Here is a 23708-nt window from a genome sequence, read left to right on the forward strand (position 1 = left end):
TGCCATACCGGGGGGGATCCACGAGGACACGTATCGCTTCTGAAGGAGCCATGTGGGCCTCAGAGGCTCTGTTTGATTCAGGTTCAAGAGATGTAGTCAAAGCTGTGGAAGCCCCAGAATCTCCCTTACAGCCTGGTTGTCCCATTCTGAAAGACCGGTTTTCGACAGTGCAGATGGGCACATGATTTTCCTCAACAAGCTGTGCCAGGGCTTGATGAGTAAATAAAAAAGCAAAACACACAGGTCAGTATCTCGGGGAGACTTGATGTTAGAGACAGACCTGTGCGTTTCATGTGAAAGAGAAGCAGACCTGGTGTCATTGGCCAGATGCTTGGCAATAGCCAGATTATCTTTCGTAATCTGAAAATATTTTATGTTATGCTTTTTTAAAAGCGAGCACCAATGTTACATTATTTTCATGCGCCAAAGGGCCCTGTTTTACAGGCACACATTCAGAAGGTTTTAGGTTTGATAAATTTGAGAGGGGGTAAGCCTTGCAGAGGATTCCTGATATCAGACACAGGTCATACAGCTATGAACTGCATTATCTAGAACATTTTTCTTCCGATTTTGGGTTGTGAAGTCATGGCAGACTTCATGGTTGTGAGCCTGGCAGACTGTCAATGCAAATTAGGATGTGGGGTTGAGGTCGTCATCTGCTGATATCTCAATTCTCTAGAAGCAAAATAGTGATGATAGCTATTTCTTTGTGCCACTCTTTGTCCACCTCCTATACTTAGGGTGTCAGATGTCTGCAGGAGGAGACTGCCTCGTTCTAGGTGTGCAAATATGTAGCTCTGATCTTATCTTTGTTTTACATGACACAAGTAGCAAGTAGTAATAACAAATGTAAAAGCTTGTCTTCCCATTTCAGTTCCTGAAACAGTAGTGGAGGTATCAAACAGTGCCTACAAAATAGAGGATGTAGACTTCGAGGGTGGATATTGAGGGGAAGAGACAGCTTTGTGGGAGCCTTGCTGAAAGGAGGAGGGGAGGTTTGGAAGGGAGGAAGGAGAAACTGCCCCTCATTGAGGGGGGGAATGCCTGGGGATGGGGTGTTGCATAAAATCTTCAGCAGAGGAGTGAAAGAGGGCATTTAAGGCTGAGGACCAAGAGCCGGTTTGCTGGCAGTGCTGGCCATGTTATTTTACACAGTGGTGTCGCTGCCAGCAGCGTTGGTATCGCTTTGGCCTTTTAACTCATTTCTGGTCAGTGCCGACACTGAAGAGGGGCACCTACATCTTGCCTCTCCTCTGGGCAGGGGATTTGGGCAGGCACCTCCGGCGTGAGGTGCATCCTGCTTGGGGTCTATGCCACACTCTGGAGACACCTCTCCCTCCTGACTAGGGGGGAGCCCAGGACAAGTGGGTGCCCAACCTACGTTATTGCAGTGATGAAGTAAATGCTCCCTCTTACCCCTATCAACACCATTCCTTCCCCAAAGAGGGGCTTTCCCAACCCAGAAGGTAACAAACAAAAGCCAAGACTGAAAACAAAACAATTTTTTCACACTGTATTTTTACCTGGTTTATTTATGCTTTGACTAGAAGTGTGTCAGCATTTTCAGGAAAGACAACAAGCAGACCGTTTCATCCCATTGATAGTTTGATTTTTGCAGATTTCTGCACTCTTGTTATTTTACAACACAATTTGGAAATTTTTTTTATTCTTGTAATACATTTTTTCATGACAATCTACGAGTTTTTCTGCCTGGTTTTGTTTTTTTTGAAAAACAATTGTTCCTGGCTTTTTATTTTACTTTTTTTGTGACCAGCACTCACCCACCTTGTCCTATAAAAATTAAATCAGACGGATCATATCAGAGATCAGCTGAGCTGGGATGAAGTATATTTTTTCTTAATCTGCAGTGCTGTTGTAAATGTAAAATGGTTTTGGTTTTTTTTACACAGGTCCTACGAAGGCACTGCTTGAACAAGCAAAAAAGGTATAAGTAATTTTAATCAGAGGACTTGTATGAGTAGTGATTACTTTGTTGCATTGTAATAAGAGCCTAACTTACCTAGAAAAAAATGGTCTGGCTCTGCACGGGCTTTGCTAGACTGTGCATTCAAAATGGATTTCTTTCAGGACCTTTTCCTTCATCTTAGTTCAGATTTGCCTTAATGGTTGCTCATTTTTTGAAATATACCTGCCTTGATTACAGACGGGGACACAAATTTTCAGGAGGCAACACTGAAGAGCAACCAGTGTTGGTTTAACTCTGTTCCTGGTGATAACTACAGAAATGATACCATTGATTTCACTGTCAACAGAATTAAGACAACTGTAAGTACTTCTGGAAATGTTACCCCACATTTTAAATCAATTGTATTTAACTATAACAGTTAATAAAAAACCCCAAAAGATAAATAATAATAACAGTCAAGCTCTGACTGCTTAAAAAAAGGGAAAATCCTTTAAAATCATGTAAAATAAAACCTTTTTTGTAAACAGGCAATAATGAGTAAGCAGGAATTTGTGGTCCCATTTAGATGTTATTCGTACTTGAATGTTTGAATGAGGATTGGTCATAGGCCTAAACCACCTAAATACTTTAAAATATATTCATAAATAATCATTCTTTATACATGATAATTGTTCTCACTGCATGTCAAAAACATGGACTTCTTTATTCCCCAAGAAAGAAAAATGAGGGATTCTTTTTGCTTTTGGCATGAAAAAGTAAAAATAAAGAACCAGCACCGCCCTTAAGGGAGTGCATGGAATACCACCAAATTGTTCTTTATTTGCCTTATCTGTGGTTTTTTTTTTTTTACAAAAGTCTTAAATATAGGTTAATATGTAAACACTGTGCACGCACTGGGAGTTTGATCCTGGCCTGTTGAAATCAACGGCAAATTTCCCATTGACTACAGTAGTGCAAGATCAAGCTCCAAGTTAGTACGGTACGTACAAGCCTAAGTCATTGAGGGAGCCATCAATTCAGGAAAGCAAAGGCTCAGGTGCTCACTTCAGAACCAGTTGCTGGAGGAATCAGACTTTGTGCCGAAAACCTTCCTGCACATGTTGGAGTTTTCTTGATGGAGAGGGAATTCGTTACCCGCCACCAGTTCCGCTTTCCCTCTCTTTGCGGTGTACCGTCTGCCGGATGGTAGACTTTCGTACTTAGTCATGGAATGCCTGTGAAGACACAACGTGGTGGTCTGCGATTAGCAAATTTATGCAAAATCTGTACCCTGTAGGTGAGGCTAGAGATAAATACTTTACATACAGACAAGCTTACACTTCCACAATTATTAGGTATAATCAGAAGACGTTTCAGTATCTGCAGAATAACAGACACTGTCTGCTTAGGATTTTCTGGAGATCCTTGAGTTCTTTAATTCCTCTCAGGCTTGCCATCTTTTGGATCAGAAAAGCATGAATGGAAATCTGGCACAGGCTCTGCTAACGTTACCTCCCTTAGGTCTTGGCAAATAGGGATTAGGAAGGAGTAGTAACCCAGCTTCTCACATGGCAATGCAATTACTAGTCTTTGGCTAGTGGAAAGTGTCTTTTTTCTACCTTACTGTGCAGTTGTTTAGCTTTCAGGAAAGTTGGTGCCTTAATAAAATACGATAGAACATGACGGTTGCAAAAGCTTAACACAACAGGTACTTTTGCTGACACTAGTAAATAGCAGATGATGAAGAAAACTTTCCACTTCAGCTAGTTCATGGCTATGCAATGCCTCCCTCAACAGTGTGATGGAGAACTACTGCTGGCAAAGTTTCAGGTCACCACCAGAAGTGATCGTACGCGAGGGGACCAGTGTCCTGCCACTTCAGTTAGTTTACTTGCAAAACCCAATGAGAAAATTGGATGAAAGTGCACATTCAGGGCAAGTTGCGATCTTCAAAAAGGTCGTTTCTGAATCTCGGGTGAGGGGCAGGGAAGAACGGGTTAGCAGAGAGGTTGGTGTGTGTAACAGCCTACACTGCACCCGACTGTGTTAGGCTGAAACTTGGCCTCTGTTGTTAATCTCTCATGGCTGTGAACACACAAAGTTCCAGATTAGGCAGCTGGCTGGAAGGACACCTCAGAAATTGTGTGCTCTTAGTTCTCACCTGAACGGATAATCGACTCTGTCCATCTGCATACAGACTAAAAATGGGTACTGTGAAAACTGCACCGTGGAGATGAAGTCTAACGTCGTTTCTATTTCCAAAGTAGTTTCTATACCAGATTTTACAAAGAAGGAATCCACCTCGGTGTTACCAGCTATAAACATGGCTACCCTGCAAATAAATTCAGGCATTACAATTAATTCAAAACACATTAAGAGGAAAATAAATTGCAAACAGTCCTACCATCCATAGATAAAAACTGCCCTCAAAGGAGCCTCTTCTTCAGTTAAAGGCATATAAATTCAGGTGAGACCAGTGGGAACCGGTATTACCCGCGTGGAAAGAAGTACAAATGTTCTCCCATGCACGTAACTGTTATTTAATTTTAACTCATCTGCAAGGTCTTTTATATTTAAAATTCTTCTCATTGGGACTACCAGGGCTCAGGAGCCTGAGCTCTCTACAGCTATAGCGCGCACGCTGGGAGTATCTCACCGGTTCTTGACGTTGGTTTTGGATTCCCTGTACCACAGGCTGAACTCCATCCCTCCTGAGATGTCAATGGCCAGGCCGCCCAGGAACTCCATGCTGGCCCTCGGCCCAGACTGCAGCTGAATCTCCTAGAGCCATCAGAAAGCACAGGTATCCCCCTGTTACTGACTGCAGACCTCAGTGGTTTCCTTACTCCCTTTTATACTGCGATCGCGCCGCTTGTCATTTTGCAGGAACAAAAAGGAGTAGAGGGATTTTCTGCAAGGGTGGACAAAGCACCCCTGATATACCTTGCTCCCAGTAAAATGGGATGAAGCTTAGGCAAGGTGCCTGGCATCCTTCCCCTCCCCACTATGTGCCAGCCGGCATAATTTCTGCAAGGAATATCATGGCCTCTGCCTCCAAGAGCTCCCATGCAAGCCTCACAGAGGCTCTGCTGGCAGTCCAGCGAAGTCAGGTTAAACTCCTTGCTGGAGCCCCAGCAATGGCGAGCATGGTGTGACTTTTTCAGCACACCTGAAGGCAGCCCCATACTGGCAGTAGGATGCAAAGTGCTGCAAGCAATCGTGCACTGTGTAGTGGTTCTGAACCCACCGTATGGCAGGAATTATGTCTTCAGTGGCTGGGTGGCCAAACCCATAAGTTTATGCACCTTAATTGCCACTGTGAATTTGCATTTAATGTATTTTCCATCAGCCATCAAGTGTGCTCATGGCTTCTTGAAACCTCTATGGCTGGAGCGGAGACACATCACATGGAGTCTGTTTCGGAAGTGATAATACAGCTCAGGGCCATGGCAGCTCATTACTTTTAAGTTTTGACACGCAGCCAAGATTTTCAGGTTTACTCAGCTTGGCAAACTAACTCACTTTATATAATTGTCCTGCTTCCCTAAGAACTAGTGGATTCATTCACTGTTTTAAAAGAACCATTAATCTGGGAAAAGTTTATTTTGATCACGTCCCTTGCTTACAGGACTCTTCCCCCTCTCTCCCAGCTGCTTTTCTCCCTCCTCCTAGGTTTCTGTGCCTGTGGTATTCGCAGCACTTGTAATGCTGCAGGCATTTGTAGAACATGTAAACACCCAATTTCCTCCTCATTTGTGATATCCAGGCACCTTAGAAGTCTCTCTTCTCTTCTTAGCTATTCAGTAGCCCACTGGTTCTAGCTAATGCTGTCCCAAGATTTAAGAAAGAAGCAAGCAGAGACAGTCTGGCTTCCTAATTGCTATAGCAAGGAGAAACATTTGGGGAGGCTTTTACTGAGAGCTTTAAAGTTTTCCTGCCATAATCAAGGACTTGGATAATTATGATGGCTGTATATAGTTACTTCACCTTTTAGGGTAAATAAACAATCTCTGAAACAATCTGCTTGGCAGAAACAACTTGGCAGTCAGTTGCTGCTGAAGTGGGCTTGAGATTTAATGTTAGAACACAGCAGACTGGCTGTGGCTTATAAATCCAGCACGCCCCAGCAAGTGTGGTCATAATGTGCTCTGATTTCTTATTTTCACCCAAGCCAAAATCATGGGTTGGAACTGTGGTCTTTCTGAAATCAAAGGGAGTTTTTCTACTGACTGCAATGGGCAAGGAATACTTGCCTTGTCGGTCTGTTTAGGTGTGGAGATAAAGCTTTATTTTACTTTGCTTTTAATTGGGACTGAATTGGTGGGTAGCTGTTAATTGGAGAGGAGGTAACAGTATACATTCTGGCAGAGACATGTACACACAACCAGGGGAGCAGATATTTTTAGATCCATTGTCAAATTGCACCTAACAACGTTAGAGTAGGCTTGGTATGCAGTGGCTGCACAGTTTAAGGCTTTAAAGGCTACCTAGAATTAAGTCAGGTTTGTCACTGAAACCAGCAGAGAAGCTGAGGAGCACTTGTGTGATTTACTAGCTCATCTATTTCCTTATTTAGAGCTCAGTCCTGTCCTTTGCCTCATATGCAAATCCAATCCAGGCTGATGGGAGGTGTAAATCACAGGGACCCAGCCTCCTCAGGAGCAGTATTTTCCTTTCCCTTTCTATTTTAAGCTTTGTATGTCATTTCCAGTGGAAAATGTGATCCAAAAGATCAGAATCGGTAGCTTGTTGCTGTTTAAAATGCTGAAATGTGCTACATTTCCATAAAAAAAAGTTTATGTACTGTGCTGACAGTGCTACTGTAATGCAATGCAGAGATGGCTGAAACAGGCACTTCTTTGGGAACTGGCTATCTTCCACTGGGGTCTGGCTTTCAAATGGTTTCTCTGAACTATTAATACAGTATTTAATTCCTCTGTGCTTCTGGCAGGTGCGTTGCCTAGGAGAAATAGTAACACTACTGAACTTTAATGCAGGTGACTTAGGAGTCTCAAAACGAGTTTTATGAGAGCTGTTTAATTTATAGCAGGAATTATAACTTCTGGACGGTTATTCTTAGCCCTCAAACAACACTCTGAGAACTGGAAATGGCTGTAAAATACACTCTGATTTTGGTTTGTGGAGTTATGTCAGAAAAGATGTTATGCATGGTGGGTGGGAACGTAAGCTTTAGAAGCAATATTATTAACTCGGAAATCACCTCTCCAAAATGTGCCTACTGTGATTACTGCAGTTGTGAAGTTAATGAAAGGAAGCTATTTTCCAGAGGGGCAGTTATCTGGTAGATTTGACAGCACTTTGAGTACAATTCAGTTTTGGTCTTTCTGTGCAAAATGATCCTTACAAACAGCAATAGGGAGCAGTACTTTTCTAATATTTAAGAATCACTTTTCTCAAAATCAGGCTGCACCAATGCAAAAATTGCAACTCAAATATTACTTAAGTTCTTTTCTGACAATTCAATTGCCCCATTTTTAAGTTCCAGTCTTGGCTTCCATGCCGTCCTTTTGATGTTTGATCGCAACTGCACTGCCTGTATCTTATGTTTGTTTTTCTCCTGTTCTGAAGTCATGCTGATCACACTGTGGCCAGCTGTGGCACATTGAGTTTTGGTATCTATCATAGAATGAGCTCTGTTTCTTTTTGAAAGAAGATAAATCCACGTTTGTCTTGGTTGTCTACAGTATAACTTTGTAAAGGGGCTTATGTTATGAGCAAGCTCTGTCAATGATGGCCAGGGAAAGTGGAGGTAGTACCCAGCTATCAGGCAGCTAGATTAATTATGGCTCTCTTGGACTGTTTTTCCTCAGTTCCAGTGTTATGCCATTCACACTTCCATTCTGACAGTGTTTCCTGGTACAGTTGTAATCACAGTTCAAGAACTCGACAGGTGAAAGCATTCCTAATGAAGCTTAACTGGCTTATGTGGAAGTGCCCAAACCATGCTGATGTTGCTGCTGACCTGGAACATGGCTGTAAAACCATTCTTAGAAAGATGTGCTGTGTTTAGAACACAGCTCAGCCTGAAGCTCTGTTCAACAGCGCTTTAAACAATTTTTTTTTTGCCTTTGTGGGGTGTAGAGGTAAGAAAAAGTGTCTTTTTGGTTGTGAACACACGCTTTTGGTTGTGTCCACTGCTTGAGTCCCAAAGAGCATAGGTAGCAACTGTGCTAGTGGCAACCCAAGAGAGAAAGCAGGGTGGGAGCTCATCTCATCACAATGCTGCCTCAGCTTCCAGAGAGTCAGTGACTGACTGAAAATGTTATTCCTTGATATTGTTAAAAATGGCACACAGTACCAGCCCCGGTGAGCCCCAGACTTTTGAGAGGTTCTCCAAAACCTGGAGCTGGGTGCACACGGAGCAGTTGGAAATATTTAGTTCTGTAAACACCACACTCATATGCTCAGGACTAGACATGATTATCTTTCTCACCTCTGCAGTCTGTTTGTTAAATAGGTCATGGTAAAGCGTTTGCCCATAATCTGTGTGTGAACTGTAAAGCATTGTTGGAATGAGCTTCAGTTTGCCAATTTGTGCACTACATGGGAAGCCCTCTAGGCTTATAATACCATTATAAAGGGGCTGAGCTGGGTTCAGAATGGGGACAGCTGTCATGTGTAGGGGGTGTTTCTGTGTAATTTCGAACACAGTGGATTTTCTCATCATTTGCTTTTGGCATTTTCTTTTGCCAAGAATTAAATGGGGGAAGTAAAAAGTAAAATTCAAGCCTGCAGATGTTTCATGTGCTGAGTGCTGCTGTTAAATCCAAAGTTCTAAGGAGATCCCTGCTTGGGAAGAACAAAAATATCAAACCAAATGCTGGCCCTGCGCTTTCAGAGAGATGTCTCGGTTTTTAGTCCTCCAATAATAGATTATGTAGCCGGTTATATTTGTATATGAGCCTATATTTAAGCATTAAATAAACAGACCATTTGGGGCAACAGTTGCATAAAAACTGTGTAATCCTCATTTTAATTCCTGGGTTTGCCTAGCAATAAGCATTTGGGATTTGGACCTCTTAGCATTGTTCTTTGAAGGTTAGTTCTCTGGGAAAGTTTGAGTACCAGTGATTCCTTCATTCCCTACCTGACAGTTATTGCCTAATTGGACATAAGGTCTCTGGACAACTCGTGAAGAGGAAAATTTAGGTGGTCATGTAGGACAATACTGTACTTCAAGAAACTGTAGGAGGGGAGGCCATAGCTGATAGCAGTACGAGTTTTCTACAGGAAACTCAGTTGGATTTGCTTATATTCAGTGTTACTTTGTTTTCTAGAATGATATGTGTTCTCACCTTTGTTCTAGATTGCTTTTCATGTCATTTCATTCTATTGTTTAATACCTGTGACTTTTCTATTGCTCCCATAGTAAGAGAAGCCTGTGTAGCATTGATCAGGTTTACCAGCATTGAAAAGAGGGAACATAAGATGTCCTACAATAAGTGTGGGGGAGGCAGCATCTGTGCTTAAAAGACAGAAAAAGAAGCAAAGAGTGCGCTATTAGTACCTGTGAGTAATCTGTCAGGAGGATAAGTCCTTTCACCACGTTAATGAGGTCTCCAGTTGCTGAGAACATTTTAGACATTAAATCACCGTACCCTTGGAAAAATGTAACTGGCCTGAGTTGGACATCAAACAGAATGGCTGACATGCCAGCAAAGGAGTCCAGGTTTTCTTCGCCTTCATCAGGAGTTGCAGCTATTATGGACTCTAGACCTTGAGCTTCAAGCACCACCTAAGAAGCAACAGTGATACAGAATCAACGAAAAAACTCTGCCTGAACCAGGCTGTTAATAACCCTACATATTTTCTTAATGTCTAAGAGTCTAACTCTAATTTATGAAAAAGAATGTGGGAACTTAAGTAAAGCAGCTAGAAAAATGGAAAATAAAATAATCTCACAGCATGTTTTTTCTCTTTAGATGCAGGCAGTATTTGCCCACATGCAGTTCACAATCCCGAGCCTATCTTTCTTTCATACAAATTTTCCTTTATTCATATGACTATTTTCCACAGACATTTGGGAAGAAAACCCAAAGATGTTCCACTGCATAATTTTTGTCCTGCAGAAATTTTGGAGGACTATAATATTGAAGGTGGTTGCCAACATTAAGAAAAGGCCAAAACAGAGGCATCTCATTTAAATCTCTTTGATTTGTCCGTTTGATCTACTCCTTGTATTTCCATTCTATGTTATACACAAACCACAGGACTTGATTTTACAGACTCACAAAGCTTTTACTTATTACATCAGATAAACAGTATAGGCTTTAACCAGAGACAGAACTTGACATATGAAACAGAACAAAACACCTGTCTTTTGGTTAGGGCAAACATGTGCCTTGTTGGCTGTTGTGGGTTTCTTTTTCCCCTGTTACTGGCCTGTTCTCTGCCCCGTGCAGCAACCTTTATGGTTTTAAGCATTAGCTGAATTGATTTAGAAGCTATAAGAAGAGGGCCACATAGTGGCTTAGTTTTTATGTACAGTGTGGCAGTTACCTGGCTGGCATGAAGTTCAGCATTTCTGTCAAAAACATGGATGTTCATGTTACTTCTCCTTAAAATGCCAGAGCCTGAATAGAGGATGTCAAGGCTGTACGTGGCTGACACATCAGGACCACCTTGATCAAAAAAGAAAGAAGGTACCTGTGACTAAACTAGTGGATTAATCAAATGTTTGGGAATACAAACAGGGTTAAAAGGCGGTTTCATGGTTACATACGTGTAATATAGCCAGAGTAGGCAGAGGAAGAGCCCGTCTTCGAGAAGCGATCATAGTTATGAGCACGCATGTCTTTCAGAACTTGCCGAACTATTTTGCTATGGTATTTCAAAACAAACAGGCAAACAAAAACACAGAGACACAAAAATATTATGGTAAGAAATGTATTACTGTTCTGTAGAAATATCAAATTTGAGAGAGGGTGAATTTCCCAGTAGGAAAAAGGGTCTTCAAAACTCTCACATCTTCCCACTAAAAATCTGCCCTAACCCAGAGTCTCTTTTCCAATTTCAGCTACTTCCTGCGGTCATAGGTAGAAAGGTAAGCAGAGGTCTTGCTTGAAAATTAATAGTGTTGAGAAGAAGACATATTTGGATTTATTTTCATTCTAGTGCTGTGATGTTTAAAATTTTTCTGGTTCTCTGGTTCATAACATATAAAAGCAAGGGCCCCACTGACAAAATTAAGACCAACAGATGACATTTCTTACAGTAATGAAAGTTAGATGCCCAATTCTTATTTGTACCTCTGAAAATGTGAACAGCTATTAAACGAATGTCATCGAAATGCAGAGATCTATTCTGAAATGTCAATACTGAAAGTGACACAAAAATCAGGCATCCTTTTATATTCTCCTTAAATTTTACGGCAGTAATTAATGAGAACCTGTGTGTTCTTCATGTTTCTGCAAAGAAGTAAGGATAAGCTGTATTTATTTATACTGAACTTAATGTACCTTGAAGGCATTTCAAAGTTAATGATATCTTGGATCATGGAGAGCATGTACTTGTTCATTTCCAGAGGCAGTTCACCAATAGAGAGCAGGATGTTTTTCACTTCCATGTAGGATGGGTTACTGTTTAAGATGATAGCAGCTGCAGTGGTTCGCACTGTCTTTTCGTGGACTTTATGATTCTGGTGGTATATCCTGTTCATTGTTTCCCTCACCTGCTCAGGAAACAGATTATTCAGTCAGTGCTCACACAGATGACTGGGCAAAGTACAGATTGGGATCTCTTTTATAGTATCAGCTTAAGCTAGTTCCATTGCTAAGGCTAATATATAAGGATATATTTTCAGCACCCTGTTTTTCGTGGTCCTTTTGGAATGTATGAGACATGTATAGCTCAGCGACCGCATGGGCAAGTGCGGCATCTGTTATGTTCTCTCAGTCACAGTCCAAATACAGCCTTTCGCACTGATTTTCACAGCGGAGCTCTAAATAAGCAGGAGCGCTAAGATCAAAGTACTGTGGCCATGGTAAGACTGAGAGATTTCCTTGATTGTTAAGGGAATATGTACAATATAAAAATCAAGAATCTTGTGATTTTAATTTTCTAGATAGTGCCTGTGGTGGCCTCACATCCCTGAGAAGGTTGTGACACATCTTTGTTAACAGGTAAGTCCATGGAGAGCCATGTAGCCCCCCACCGACAGAACAGCCTCCAGCATGTTCACTGCAGAGCAGCAACCTCAGTCACAGCTGCCAGCAGCAGGTATGAAATGGGATGCAGGGTAACGCAGCAGAGGCAGGACCTCATGTTCCGCTATTTTGTATGTCTTCTCTTACTCTCGGAGGCTGCAACGTAAGATGCAGCTATTTACCCTTCTCTTACTTCATTCATTCTCCCTGGCTATGTGAAAGCACAAGGAAGAACAGGGGTTACGCAGGTGCTCAAGTGTTCCTAACGTCTCCTGTACATCACAGAGAAGGCAGTGCTCTTGTGAAGGGAGCCCAGTTTTCCTTGCAGACTGCCTGCCACCTTCAATGGCTGTGTGTGACTCTGGAGCCAAAGGCTGACTAGCACTGGCAGACTGGGAGCTGGGATTTGGCAAGCAGGAAGGTATAGAGTTTTCTGGCTGGAACTGAAGTGCGTATAATAATTTCCTGGAGGTAGAAAAACCATCCATGGGGCATCTTTAAAAAGGGTGGGACTGACAAATGAACTCTGTTAATTTATACTTCATGTTTAATACAGTCTCTTGCACTTCTTTTCTTGGGCAGTATATTTTCTTACCTCCTTGGTGAGAAAAGAAGGATCATATCTCTGTAAGGCAGTGGCAGCAACATTGCTGTTGGGCCCTTCTTCTGACTCGGTGTACTTCAGAAGCAGTGGAATTGCTTCAGGAAGGAGTGCATTCTTCAGTGCCAGCAGGTACATCCTCACATTGTCATCTTTCTTAGCCTTCTCCAGTCGACTTAGAATCAGCCTTTTGGCTTCCACAACAGCCTAAAGAAAATCAACAGCATGTTTAAATGGTGATCATAAGCCTACCTTTTTCCCTTGCTGAAGTAGGAGGGCAGGGCTGGGTTCTAGCAGAGTTTTTTCAAAGCATCATTGCACTGGGTTAGCAAAGGTGTCATTTGTAAACTGTATGTTGATGGCTTCCTTCAAGCATAACCAAAGTGGCTACAGCTACAGTCACACCTGGTCCATAGATTTATCATTTGCTAGCTGCTCCTGCCCTGATTCAGGGTCACAGGTCTTATTGTGGGCCCAACACGTCCCCACAAACAAAGACAAGGGAAGTGTTCTTTAGTGCTTCATAACATAATGTTATAAGAGTGCTTGACAATTAACAGGGGAAGGAATAAAGGATTCCTAAGGGCCATTGAGGTACTCTGTGTCTTTTCAGCAGTGTGCTGCAATCCTGAACAGCACAGATCCAGCAGGCTGCAGTGCCTTGGCTGATCCTCCTCATCCTCTATCACCAGCACCTATTCTGTCACCATGGTCAAGGTGACAGCCTTCCTCCTGGGTTGTTCCATGCATGTTTGGGCAGAGTTGAGTACTTGAACCAATGAATTCTCCCTACAGAGCTGAAATAACCTAAGGTGATTGCAGATATTAAATAGATCCTGAGTTCACCAGTGCTTCTCTGAGGACATGCAAAGCTTTTGGACAAGTGAGCAAAAGTACTGCTTCTGCTGACAGACTAGGTAGTGAGGAAAAGTTCTGTCAAACAAGGGCAAACTGGAAGAAATCCACAGAAATGGGAAGACACCAGATTAAAGCCTAATGCTGACAAAGTAGATGTCATTATTTTTAAAAAAAATTCCTCTCTCTGTCAAATATAGGAGTTTATGTGCTTATTTTAAAACACGGGGCAACATGCTCCCGGTGTCTCTCATCCTCCCCCAGTAACACCAGCAGGGATCATTCACGTGTGTTGCAGACCAAAATTTGGCCAGCAGGGAACAACAGATACTCACTGGAAGCTTGCAGCCTTCTCTGTCACACAGCTTTCTGATGAGTGCTCCCATGACAATGACAAGAGTTTCTCTGATTTCTTCATTCGCAATATCACCCTTGAACTTATCCTGTTACGCAAAAGCAATGCTGTTAGTCTCTCTGTCTAAATATGATGAACCACAGTCTGTAGTGGGCTGAATACCCTCCCACATTTCCTGTGAACATCAGTGCAATGCAAAGGTAGTGATGACCATAACGGCCCAGGCTCAGGCTAAGCAGAGCACTGCTCTATCATTACATACAATAACTGACTGCCATTTTCCCCTTGAGTTACAGTCTGTCTCTCAAATAGCAGATTCATTGTGAAGCTATGTTTAAAATAAAAGCGGTATTAAATGGTTACAGGACTTTGATAAGGCAACAATCAAAAACACTTACATTACTTATGCTTGTTTTCCAGGTAGCAGATATTGCTAACATTTTACAAAGTAAATAGACTTTCAGTCTGGACCTATGAATTTTTGTTGTTTCCAGGCTATATGCTACTGGCACACTTAAAGAAATCCCTGGAAGGGATAAAGAAAGGAAAACTGGAAACAGCAACAGTCATTTCTTCTTCTCCTTTGACAGGGATAAGACTCAAGAATGTTAACTCCACTGTATTTGTTTTTCCTTTGACTTACAGTTAAAGATTTCAGGAGCGTTTCACTGGGGTGCGAAGCAAATCCACAGGCATAAAGGAATCGTTCCTGCAGGGCAGAAGTGCTTGCATCCTTAAAGTCAAGAAACTCCAGTATGGCCTCCAGTGATGCTGGGGTCTGAGCGGAGGTTACAGCATCAACTACCTGTGGACTACAAAGGAGTGGAAATTAACATATCATTGTAATGAGCTAGAAAATACTGAAAAGACTTTGTGGCATATAGAAAGAAGGAAGCTGAAAGATCTCTTTATTGCAGATAAGAGACAGAATTTTTTACTCTTGCTGGAAAAAACTGTGTTCCAGAATTCTTCTGCCTCAAAATGGTAGATGAACTCCAGAAATTATTGATATGCATGAGAAATAATATTTGAATTTACGCAAATAGAGGATCAAAAAGTATTAAAAAAAGAGAACTATCCAGAGTGTCTTAAAGTTTACAGGTCAAGGTTGTAAATGGAAAAAAGTGTTTTATTTCTACATACTCAATGGCAACTAGAGAACAGGCTTCTACATTATCTGAGTTACTCTCAGGTTTATCTCTATTGTTAACAACTGCTATAATTCATTTGAAAGATCCTGTCTGTGTGGTAGGACTCGGAAATGCTTTCCAACTCCCAACTCTATGTGGACACGCTGTTCATGCCCAAACTCTAATATTAGGACAATATCCAGGGATGGCCCATCCCTTTCTTTGATGTATTTCAATTTGAAGGGAAATGGGCAAGTCAAGAACAAGTGTCTCAATACAAGTAATTGGGATGAGAATCTTTGGGGAAGCTACAAAGCATGTTTGCCTTGCATTGTAGATACAATCTTGGTGGTTGAACAGTATGCTACAAATATATTATATTACAAAACCAAACACAGCTTTACCAAAAAAAAAAATCCTTTTCCTGTAGATAGTACTGAACACTGGTTTTGCATTGGTAGGACAACACCAGTAGAACTGAATCTGTTTGCATGCAATTCGCCCTTCTGCAGGTTTAAGTAACTTAAACCTTTTGAAAGCATGTTCATGATGACTTACAGAAGTTCTTTATTTTCACTTCTAATAATCTGCAGTATCTCCTCTTTCGTAGCTTTTCTGATGTTCTGAATGAAGGACAAAAAGCTTCTTGCTGCTTCAGCTTTGGAAAGTTTTTCAGGATACAAATGTTCTCTGATACTCTTCCAGTGTTCAGAAAGCTGTAAAATAATCCACATTATGTAAAATCTTTCAGATCACGGTTTCAGTTCTCAAACTCAGACTTACTAAATGCAGGTATGTGGGTCAGTTATTGCTCAAATTAGCTGAAATCCAATAGATTGCTGATTCTTTAGCTAAGTATTAATTAATGATATCCCAGCACAAATATCTTTGAAACCTTTCTATAGCTGTCTCTCTTCCAACACTTCAGTATCTTCCTAATAATGTGTGTTGCCTTAAATGCAATCTATTTTGGAGTAAAACATCATTATTTAGACTGTAACCAGAATGAGATTAATTCTCTCTCTTGCAAATTTACTGTGCTTTCTGGTGAATGCAGTGTTTGCCTTCTGTTTTCATTTTCTCCTAAGTAATTTTTTTTTTAAGTGGAAGATGCATAATCCCCGTTCACAAGTTAATAATATTTTCTTAGAAGATGGTAATTTTATAAGTGGTTTGTGAGGAACAGGAGTAAAAGTCCCAGAAATAATTTCCATTTCTTATTCATAAACCTTCATAAGATGGGTGGGATTTGTGGTTATTGTACAAAATAGTAGGTAAGTTGGTATTAGAACAGGTATCGGCTTCTTCATATGTTGTTGCTGTATTTATTCCACACACCACATTTTTGACCTGAATAAGCCAACATGGTACCAAAGCACCTATATCTGTCCTTCCAGATACACTCCTTTAAGAAACTGGTGCAGGTATTTTGACCTTTCCTCTCTCACTTGACTTTGCCTCTGTTATCTCCAATTATCGAGAACATTCCTTGGTGAAAACTCAGCTGTTCTTCACAGCAGTGTTTACTGCAGTTTTCCTGAGTGGGAAATAACACTAGCACCGATTTGACCTTTACTAAAATACTTCCCCTCTTCATGGATCTTGTATTAGGCAATAACACTTGAACCTGCCGGCAAATAGAGGTGTCATTGAGCAGTTCAGAGTGCAACTTCCATCAACTGTAACAAACAATAATTAGGCAACAATGATTGAGACATAGGATATTTCCTGGGGATTAATGACCAGCTGGGAGGAGCTCATGTTCTGAGGCACAGATGGGTCTGTTAACCTCAACTGGTGATTAGTGCTTAGCACCAAGGTCAGTATGGCTATTATAAGCTGAAATTGGAGAAACGTATGGGGCACTTTCTATTCCCTCTGTTGAAGTTGCACCATAGCCTGGCAAAAAATCTCTAACCTCATTAATCTTGTATTTTCTCCTGTGCAGAGCCCAGCTGTGTGGGCTGCTCTTAGTCAGCTTAGCCAAGACCCTAGAGGCAAGCAAGGTGGGAGATGTCAGCTGGAGCCATGTCAAGCAAAAGAGAGTGGAGACCAAGTCTTCCTCTTTGCCGGGGTGCTCTAACCATTCAATTGCTGCAAGGAGCAGCTGCCATCTCCTGCAGAGACCATGACTTTAAAAAACAGCATTCACGGTTGACTTTTGTGAGGGGCCTCATTCTCCTAATGTGAATGTCAGGCAGTTTGGATTGAATACCCCAAGGTTTTAGGCGCAGACATGTGCACTTCCACATGGCAACTCAGCCAAACTCAGACATGGATCTCTCTGTCTCTGACAGAGAGGTCAGACCAGAGCTCTTGTGGGCACGCCAGGAAAACTCAGGCCAAACCAAGAGGTCCCAAACTGAGCAGGAGTTGGTTTTGAATGTCAGTGCCTGACAGATGCTTTATCAGCCTACAAAGGTTGGCTGCACAAGGCAGAACAAAAGCACCTCAATTTCAGAAGCGGCGAGCATTCATTCCTGTAGGAACCATGAGCATTAAATCAATGTAAGAACCACAAGCTCTTCTGAAAAAGGCATGCTTTATGATGTCCAAACACAGAAATCTAGGCCTAAAGTTAAATGTGTTGGTCATAACCTCACAGAAGCTAGTGCTGCCATCTGTGAGGCAGGGATAGTAATGGTTATTTCACCAAATTCATAGAGATAGAGATAAGACCTGGTATAATTTAAAAAGGGTTTTGAAAACATAAAACTGTAGGGTGTACCATGTCAATATAGCATTACTGTATACTATGATATATAAGTACCAAATGTTATGTTGCTGCTTTGGATACAGTGTTCTGTTTATAGACCCCATCTTTTCATAGCAGTTACTGTAAAATACAGTGAGACTTCATTCTCATCGTGCCATTAGCTTTATAATGACATAGCTCAGTCCCCAGGCAGTGCTCTGGAATTATACCCTGTGCTTGTTATCCTCGTCTGGAAATTATCTCTATAACTATTATGACAAACTCGGTTCCAAGTGACAAATTGGTCAGCACAAACCCCGATGGGCAGAGTCAGGGAAAAAGCACCTGTCCGTGCTCTGTTTAAGACCCCTTGATATTCCCCACTCAGAACTGCTCCAGCACGCATGCAGCATCATTTCTGTTTCATTTCCCCCAACATATTTTTTAATGCTCTTTGCAGCTCAACAAGCATTAGACAAGATAAATTATTAGAGTGCAATGCTACATCCAAATAACTAGCACAAGTTCCAATATAGAAAGGTATTTGTGCTCATAAGGAGTATATGTGGAAGATTAAAATTAGGTGTGCTGAACAGAAACCTTACCTCGCTTATCAAAAACTGACAGAGAATAATAACGTTTAAATTAATGTTCCTATTCCCTGCTAAATTCATTCCACAATGGTAATAGCATTAAAACTGTTTGTTAACAATCACTGTAGCAATTTATATTTAGTTTATGATTAATAGCATCAGTAAAACAAAAGATGATGCATTTACAGTACGAAGTTCTTAGTCTTTAGATGTCTTAAATATAAAAAACCAAGGTAATTTTTTTCCCAGCAGAAAAATGAGAACAGTATTGCACTTGCCAAAAATACTAAAGCCTTTTAAATAACAGACTTCCTTCAGAGTCAGACAGCAAGAAGAGGCTAGATATATTAGCAAAAAACATTTAGCCTGCTTTTAATTTCTAGGAGCAGTTCAGCTCCTCCATGACAGAATTGTTTATAAACACTGGCCAACCGTCTTAAAAGTAATTTGCCACTGCATTACCCAGAGGAAATAATCTGTCAACTCAAGGTTGGCAAAGATGAGATAAAACAAAACAGTGTTGTCTTTTCTAGTGCCCTTGAGAAATACTGTGCTCAATCTTTGAAAGACAGCAAAAAGGTCGGTGGTTTTAGAGGTAAATCTTAAAACACCCTTGTGTAGTGGAGCACTGTTGCATCACTGCTGTGCTGCCCACCCCAGGGCCTATTTTATATTGTTATGTTTGACCTCTCCTAAGCGGGCTGCTCGGACATAAACTACTTTCACACTTGTCCTGCTCAGCTAACTGACCTGACATCAAATAAGCCTGTGTTTACTTACTGAGGGACACTTTTTGCATTCGGATTTGACTGGCTCTGCTACTAGTGGCATGGCAACGTAACTGGAGTCCAAGGTCTTGATAATACTGGCAACTTGCTTCCCAGCGATCAGCCCAGGGCCAGCTTGTACTGACTTCAGTTCCAGTCTCTGCCTGTACATTCATACAGTGAAGACACCGTTAGAGCTCAACGATTAGAGCAGAAATGCAGAAATCACAGCAAGAGGAAACAAAAAACCCTCCACAGACCAAAAATATAGAACACAGACTTACTGAAGCCCATTTTAAAATGTTCATAACATGGCAAGTCTATGGCTTTTTTAAGGTAACCAGCATCTGATACCAGCAGAATTACTGAGAGGTATGTGTCATAAAATACCTAAATAATAGACTTTCTAAAGTATGGATTTATAGCACCTGACAAACAGCCTTCAGTAACCATTCGCATTCTGAAATGTTTCATATATTTGTTCATAACAAGATCTGGAAATTGAGATTTTGAATGTACATTTTTTTAATATCATAAATCTAAGGAGATGCCTGGATCATTTATTTTGTATGAGTATCTCCAAACTTCCAGTGTTCTGGAGACTGGAGTCTAACACAGATCTAGGTTTCACTGTTTCTGTGCCGCAGATTTTGTTTTCTATATTTCTGAACTTTCACATACTAGAAATGGAGACCCATTTAAAGTATTTCTTAAGAAATGAGAGGACATTGAAATGGAGCACCTACAGAAGTAATGTGTTGCTTAAAATGTTTTGGCCAATTCCAGCAGTTTCCATTTAATTTCTTATGAATGTCATTATTTATTATTTGCAGTATGGTAAAGCCCTTAATCAAAGTTGGACTAGGTACCATACAGATATCAGAGAAACCATAAATCCTTACCTCGAGACTTCAGAGCCTTAGATCTTGATGCTATAAGACATACACATATAACCTGACTTGAACCACTAGTCCTGCTACTATCAATGACAGTCAAATTGCCCAACTTACTTTGAAACTATTTTGGCACTTGTTTTTCGTCGGGAATTCAGAAGCGAAACATAATTTTCTTCTGCCTTAATGGATTTAATGAAACTGTCTTCCAGCACATAAATTGTGGCAGATGTGGCTTTTGTAGTGACATCTAAAATCTGAAAACAATTAAAAAATAAACCACAAAAAGGGCTGATCAATAAACAACAGAATAGGAGAAGAGCTCACAGTTCCACATCGGGGCAAATCTCATAATGAATAGAGCCAAATGAGGAAGGTGTATGTGGGTTGACAACATCTCAGGCTAAGCCTACATACCAGGATCTTCCAGGTTCTCAAGAATTCCTTCTGTAACAAGAAGTCACTCGCTTCTGCACCATGTGTTTCAAATTTAATTCATACCAGAAAAAAAAGAGGGGGGAGGATGGGACAAAGTTATGAACAGGCTGTAACTGAGAAAATGCCCCATACTACATTTAGTTAAAAATACACTTTAAATAAGATGAGAGGCTTTTCCACGGGAATGTTTTCTAATAAAATTGTCATGTTCACAACTAGGAAGAAAGCCAGCTATCTTGCTTGATCTGTTTGTAAACCAGATGAAGCCTTTATGGCAAGTGTGAAAATTGGGAACTCGGTCATAGTGTTAAGGTGGTTTATTAACAGAGCGTGTGATATCTTTGTACTTCTCTGAGCTGAGAAAGGTCAGTTTCTGATGTGGAGAATCTCAGTGCCTTCAGCACATGTCCAGCCAGCACTCAGCCGTAACCACTTAGAAAGGCATTTACTAGTGGTGAGGAAACACTAAGGGCTTCAGTTGCCTCTACAGCACATCTCCTACACTACACCTGTGCCTTAGGGAAGCCTTTGACCTTCCAGGGTTCCATTCAGGAGTCAGCATCTTGCCCAGCATGTATTATGTACACTACATGCTCTGACTTAGCAGCTGGGAAAAAGGTTACAATTGTCACTATGACTTTGACTGTACATAGTGTTTTCCTCCAAAGAAAAGCAAGCCTCTCAGTGATTAAAAATTCAGTACAGCCAGGATAAAAGTGATGTAAATCTGCATAGAAACTAAAATATATTACAGAGGAGATTAAAATATAAGGAGAATTGGTGTGTTGCACTTAATGTCAGCTGAACCAAAGTGGTTTGCACAAGAGGAGAATCTATTCCCTGTTCTCCCCATGGATACTACATAAGAAATTTCTACTAGTAATACTACAAAATGTACATGTAGAATTTGCTTTCTGTAATGCAAGAAAGGACTTTTGAGAAAACAAGTAACAGGTATTAAGGATATATCTTTAAATAGGCAGAACAGATTTTATTTTGTTAAAGAAATCATACCCGGTTGTGGCTGGTAAATCCTTGTTTTTCTATTTCACAGGAGTCCAGGTCTTTTATTTTAGTCACTTGATCTTGCCGCACATGGTAAGTAGTATTGCATTTGCCAGATACGTCCACCTTGTAAAAAAAAAGAGTTAGATTAAGACAATTGCTTGAATTTATCTTTGGGACCCTGGAACACCTTCCAAAGATGTTGGAATATTTTACATGAGGTGCTTCACTGCTTAGGTTTCTTTACCAGTTTTGAAGGTATCAGTGTTTCTAACTATCTGCTTTGGATAGGCAGGGGAGTTTTTCATTAGATGGCTATGAAGGAAAGTAACAATGTTTGTTTAAACAAAAAAGTTAGGAAACACCTGGCGCTGGCACTATACTTATGAATATGAGTTAAATTCCAGCTTTGCTCATGTGGACAGATGTGAAAATTTCACAGTGTAGCACAGGTTAAAAGGATGCAGCTAAACCACTGCTAACTGTGTGGATGGTCTGATTTAAAATGGCCTAATCCATTGAATTGAGTTTAGGAATCAACCAACTCTAAACATCAGTATAATCTCCTTTATAGTAGCCTGGTTTAAACTGGTATATTACCAAATTCTGCTAAACTGGTAAGAGCATTTTAAATCAGATGGATTTCACCAATTCTTTATGTTAGTTGCAGCAACTCGACTTGTGTCACCAAATATTCAGAAGGCTGTCTTTGCATTCCCAACCTCAAATGTGATCAAAGGGCTGATTTCTGTCACACTTCATTCCTTCTGAAGTCAGTGGGAGCCACAGGTCTACCTCTGAGGGCAGACCAGGCTCTGCCTGTTTCTCTGATGATGATTATCTTGCCGGTAGAACACCGTACCTCACGGGCAGCACCAGAGTGCAGCTGTAGCTGGAAAAGGCTAGCCAGACCTCTCTTAATGTTTTGAGTAAAACCAGGTTCATTTTGATATGAGTAGAAGGTTTTGACCTGCAGGAATAAAAAACAATTATATAACATATCTGGTTAAGTGAGAAAGGAATAGTGAGGATCCCCTTTAGAAAAACTCCCTATATTTTCTTCTGAGTGGGAAACTGAATTTGGACCTGTTGTCCTTATTTAAGCAAACTCCGGAGTCTGCAGGGCCTGCCAATAACACTACAAACATGTTTCAACCCTTAGCTGTACCTAAATACTCTTTCAGTGCAGCGAGCATCTTTCCTGCCTGTTAATTAGAGAGAATATAGAAGAGAAATGGGAAACTACATGACTTCAAGAGTCACTCATTTTTCTGCATAATCCTCAGATAATCCCTCCCCACATGCACATAATATCTGTTGTACTTTGATCACAGATTACAAAAACCCGGAATGAATCGCAGGTAAATCAGTTAGAATGACTTAAATGACGTGTCAAACACATCATAACCTTTGCACCTCCACTTTGCATTCAAGGTGCTTTAAAAGTGCACTTTTTTCAGGAACTGTAAGTACAATCAGCACGTTATCTTGAGGCAACCCTGGAAAGTGAAATCACTGTGCCAGGGATGAAAGTATCACACCACAGAGAAATCATGAAAGGAATGTCCAGTTCCTATTACCTGAGAAAAAGCCCAAGTTTTTAATACTGCGTCTCAATCTTAGCATGTGAACTGCTTAATGTACTGGGAGCAGATGTATTTTGACTGTGTTCTTCTGATACCTCTGTCCTCATTTAGGGATGTGTACAGCTGGGAGCCAGTGCTGTCCTGTTTCTTTTTATGTTGTGTAAAACTGATGACAAGGCTGAGTCTGAAAGTTACTGAGCAGGTCTGATAGCAGCTGCAATTCAGTAGGCTGAGCTGGTGGCCAGGGTATGTGCTCAGTGCCTATTTACAGCAGAGGGTAAAGATCCTGCCGGGATAGGGTATCACAGCCCTCACTCCACTCTGCAGAAGAGAAAAGGGAGTGTGACCTTCAACCTTCCTCCTTTCTCACTGTCCCTCTGCCCACGTCCCACCTGCCCACTTGCTCAGGCTGCAGAGGGGAGAGCAAGGCTCTTGGTCTAATGCTCCCAGCCACAAGCAACAAGAGGGTGAAGAAGCGTGGAGAGGAGGCAGGAGCAGCCATGGCTCAAGCCTTGCCGCTCCCTGGCCAGAGCAGTAGGCTGAGCACAAGGGGACAAGTCAGCAACTCCTCAGGGAAAAAAAGGGGGAGATGAATTTACTTGATTCCTTCCTGAGCAAGACTGGGACCCTGAGAGCTATATTTGGACATGGGTGCTCCTGCGGTGGGACAGTGCTTCATTGTTGTCTCAGGGCAAGCTATAAAACCCAGGCACATACC

The 23708-nt window shown here is 41.2% G+C and overlaps 1 protein-coding gene across 1 annotated transcript in view; it reads right to left on the minus strand.

Moving 5' to 3' along the window:
* Window positions 1-1501: 1501 nt before the first annotated feature.
* Window positions 1502-23708, minus strand: part of MTTP (microsomal triglyceride transfer protein) — a 28483-nt gene continuing 6276 nt past the window's right edge. Inside the window, exons 4-18 of the mRNA XM_075090774.1 lie at window positions 22267-22374; window positions 21414-21530; window positions 20079-20218; window positions 19082-19232; window positions 15572-15729; window positions 14527-14695; window positions 13864-13971; window positions 12668-12880; window positions 11386-11597; window positions 10650-10747; window positions 10427-10548; window positions 9435-9662; window positions 4563-4687; window positions 4068-4238; window positions 1502-3141 (exon numbers count right to left, since the gene is read on the minus strand). Of these exons, the coding sequence (XP_074946875.1) occupies window positions 2973-3141; window positions 4068-4238; window positions 4563-4687; window positions 9435-9662; window positions 10427-10548; window positions 10650-10747; window positions 11386-11597; window positions 12668-12880; window positions 13864-13971; window positions 14527-14695; window positions 15572-15729; window positions 19082-19232; window positions 20079-20218; window positions 21414-21530; window positions 22267-22374 (2289 nt within the window). The 3' untranslated portion in view covers window positions 1502-2972. The remainder of the gene's footprint in view (window positions 3142-4067; window positions 4239-4562; window positions 4688-9434; window positions 9663-10426; window positions 10549-10649; window positions 10748-11385; window positions 11598-12667; window positions 12881-13863; window positions 13972-14526; window positions 14696-15571; window positions 15730-19081; window positions 19233-20078; window positions 20219-21413; window positions 21531-22266; window positions 22375-23708) is intronic.

Source organism: Phalacrocorax aristotelis, chromosome 4, assembly GCF_949628215.1.
Source record: "Phalacrocorax aristotelis chromosome 4, bGulAri2.1, whole genome shotgun sequence".
Taxonomy (NCBI): Eukaryota; Metazoa; Chordata; class Aves; order Suliformes; family Phalacrocoracidae; genus Phalacrocorax; species Phalacrocorax aristotelis.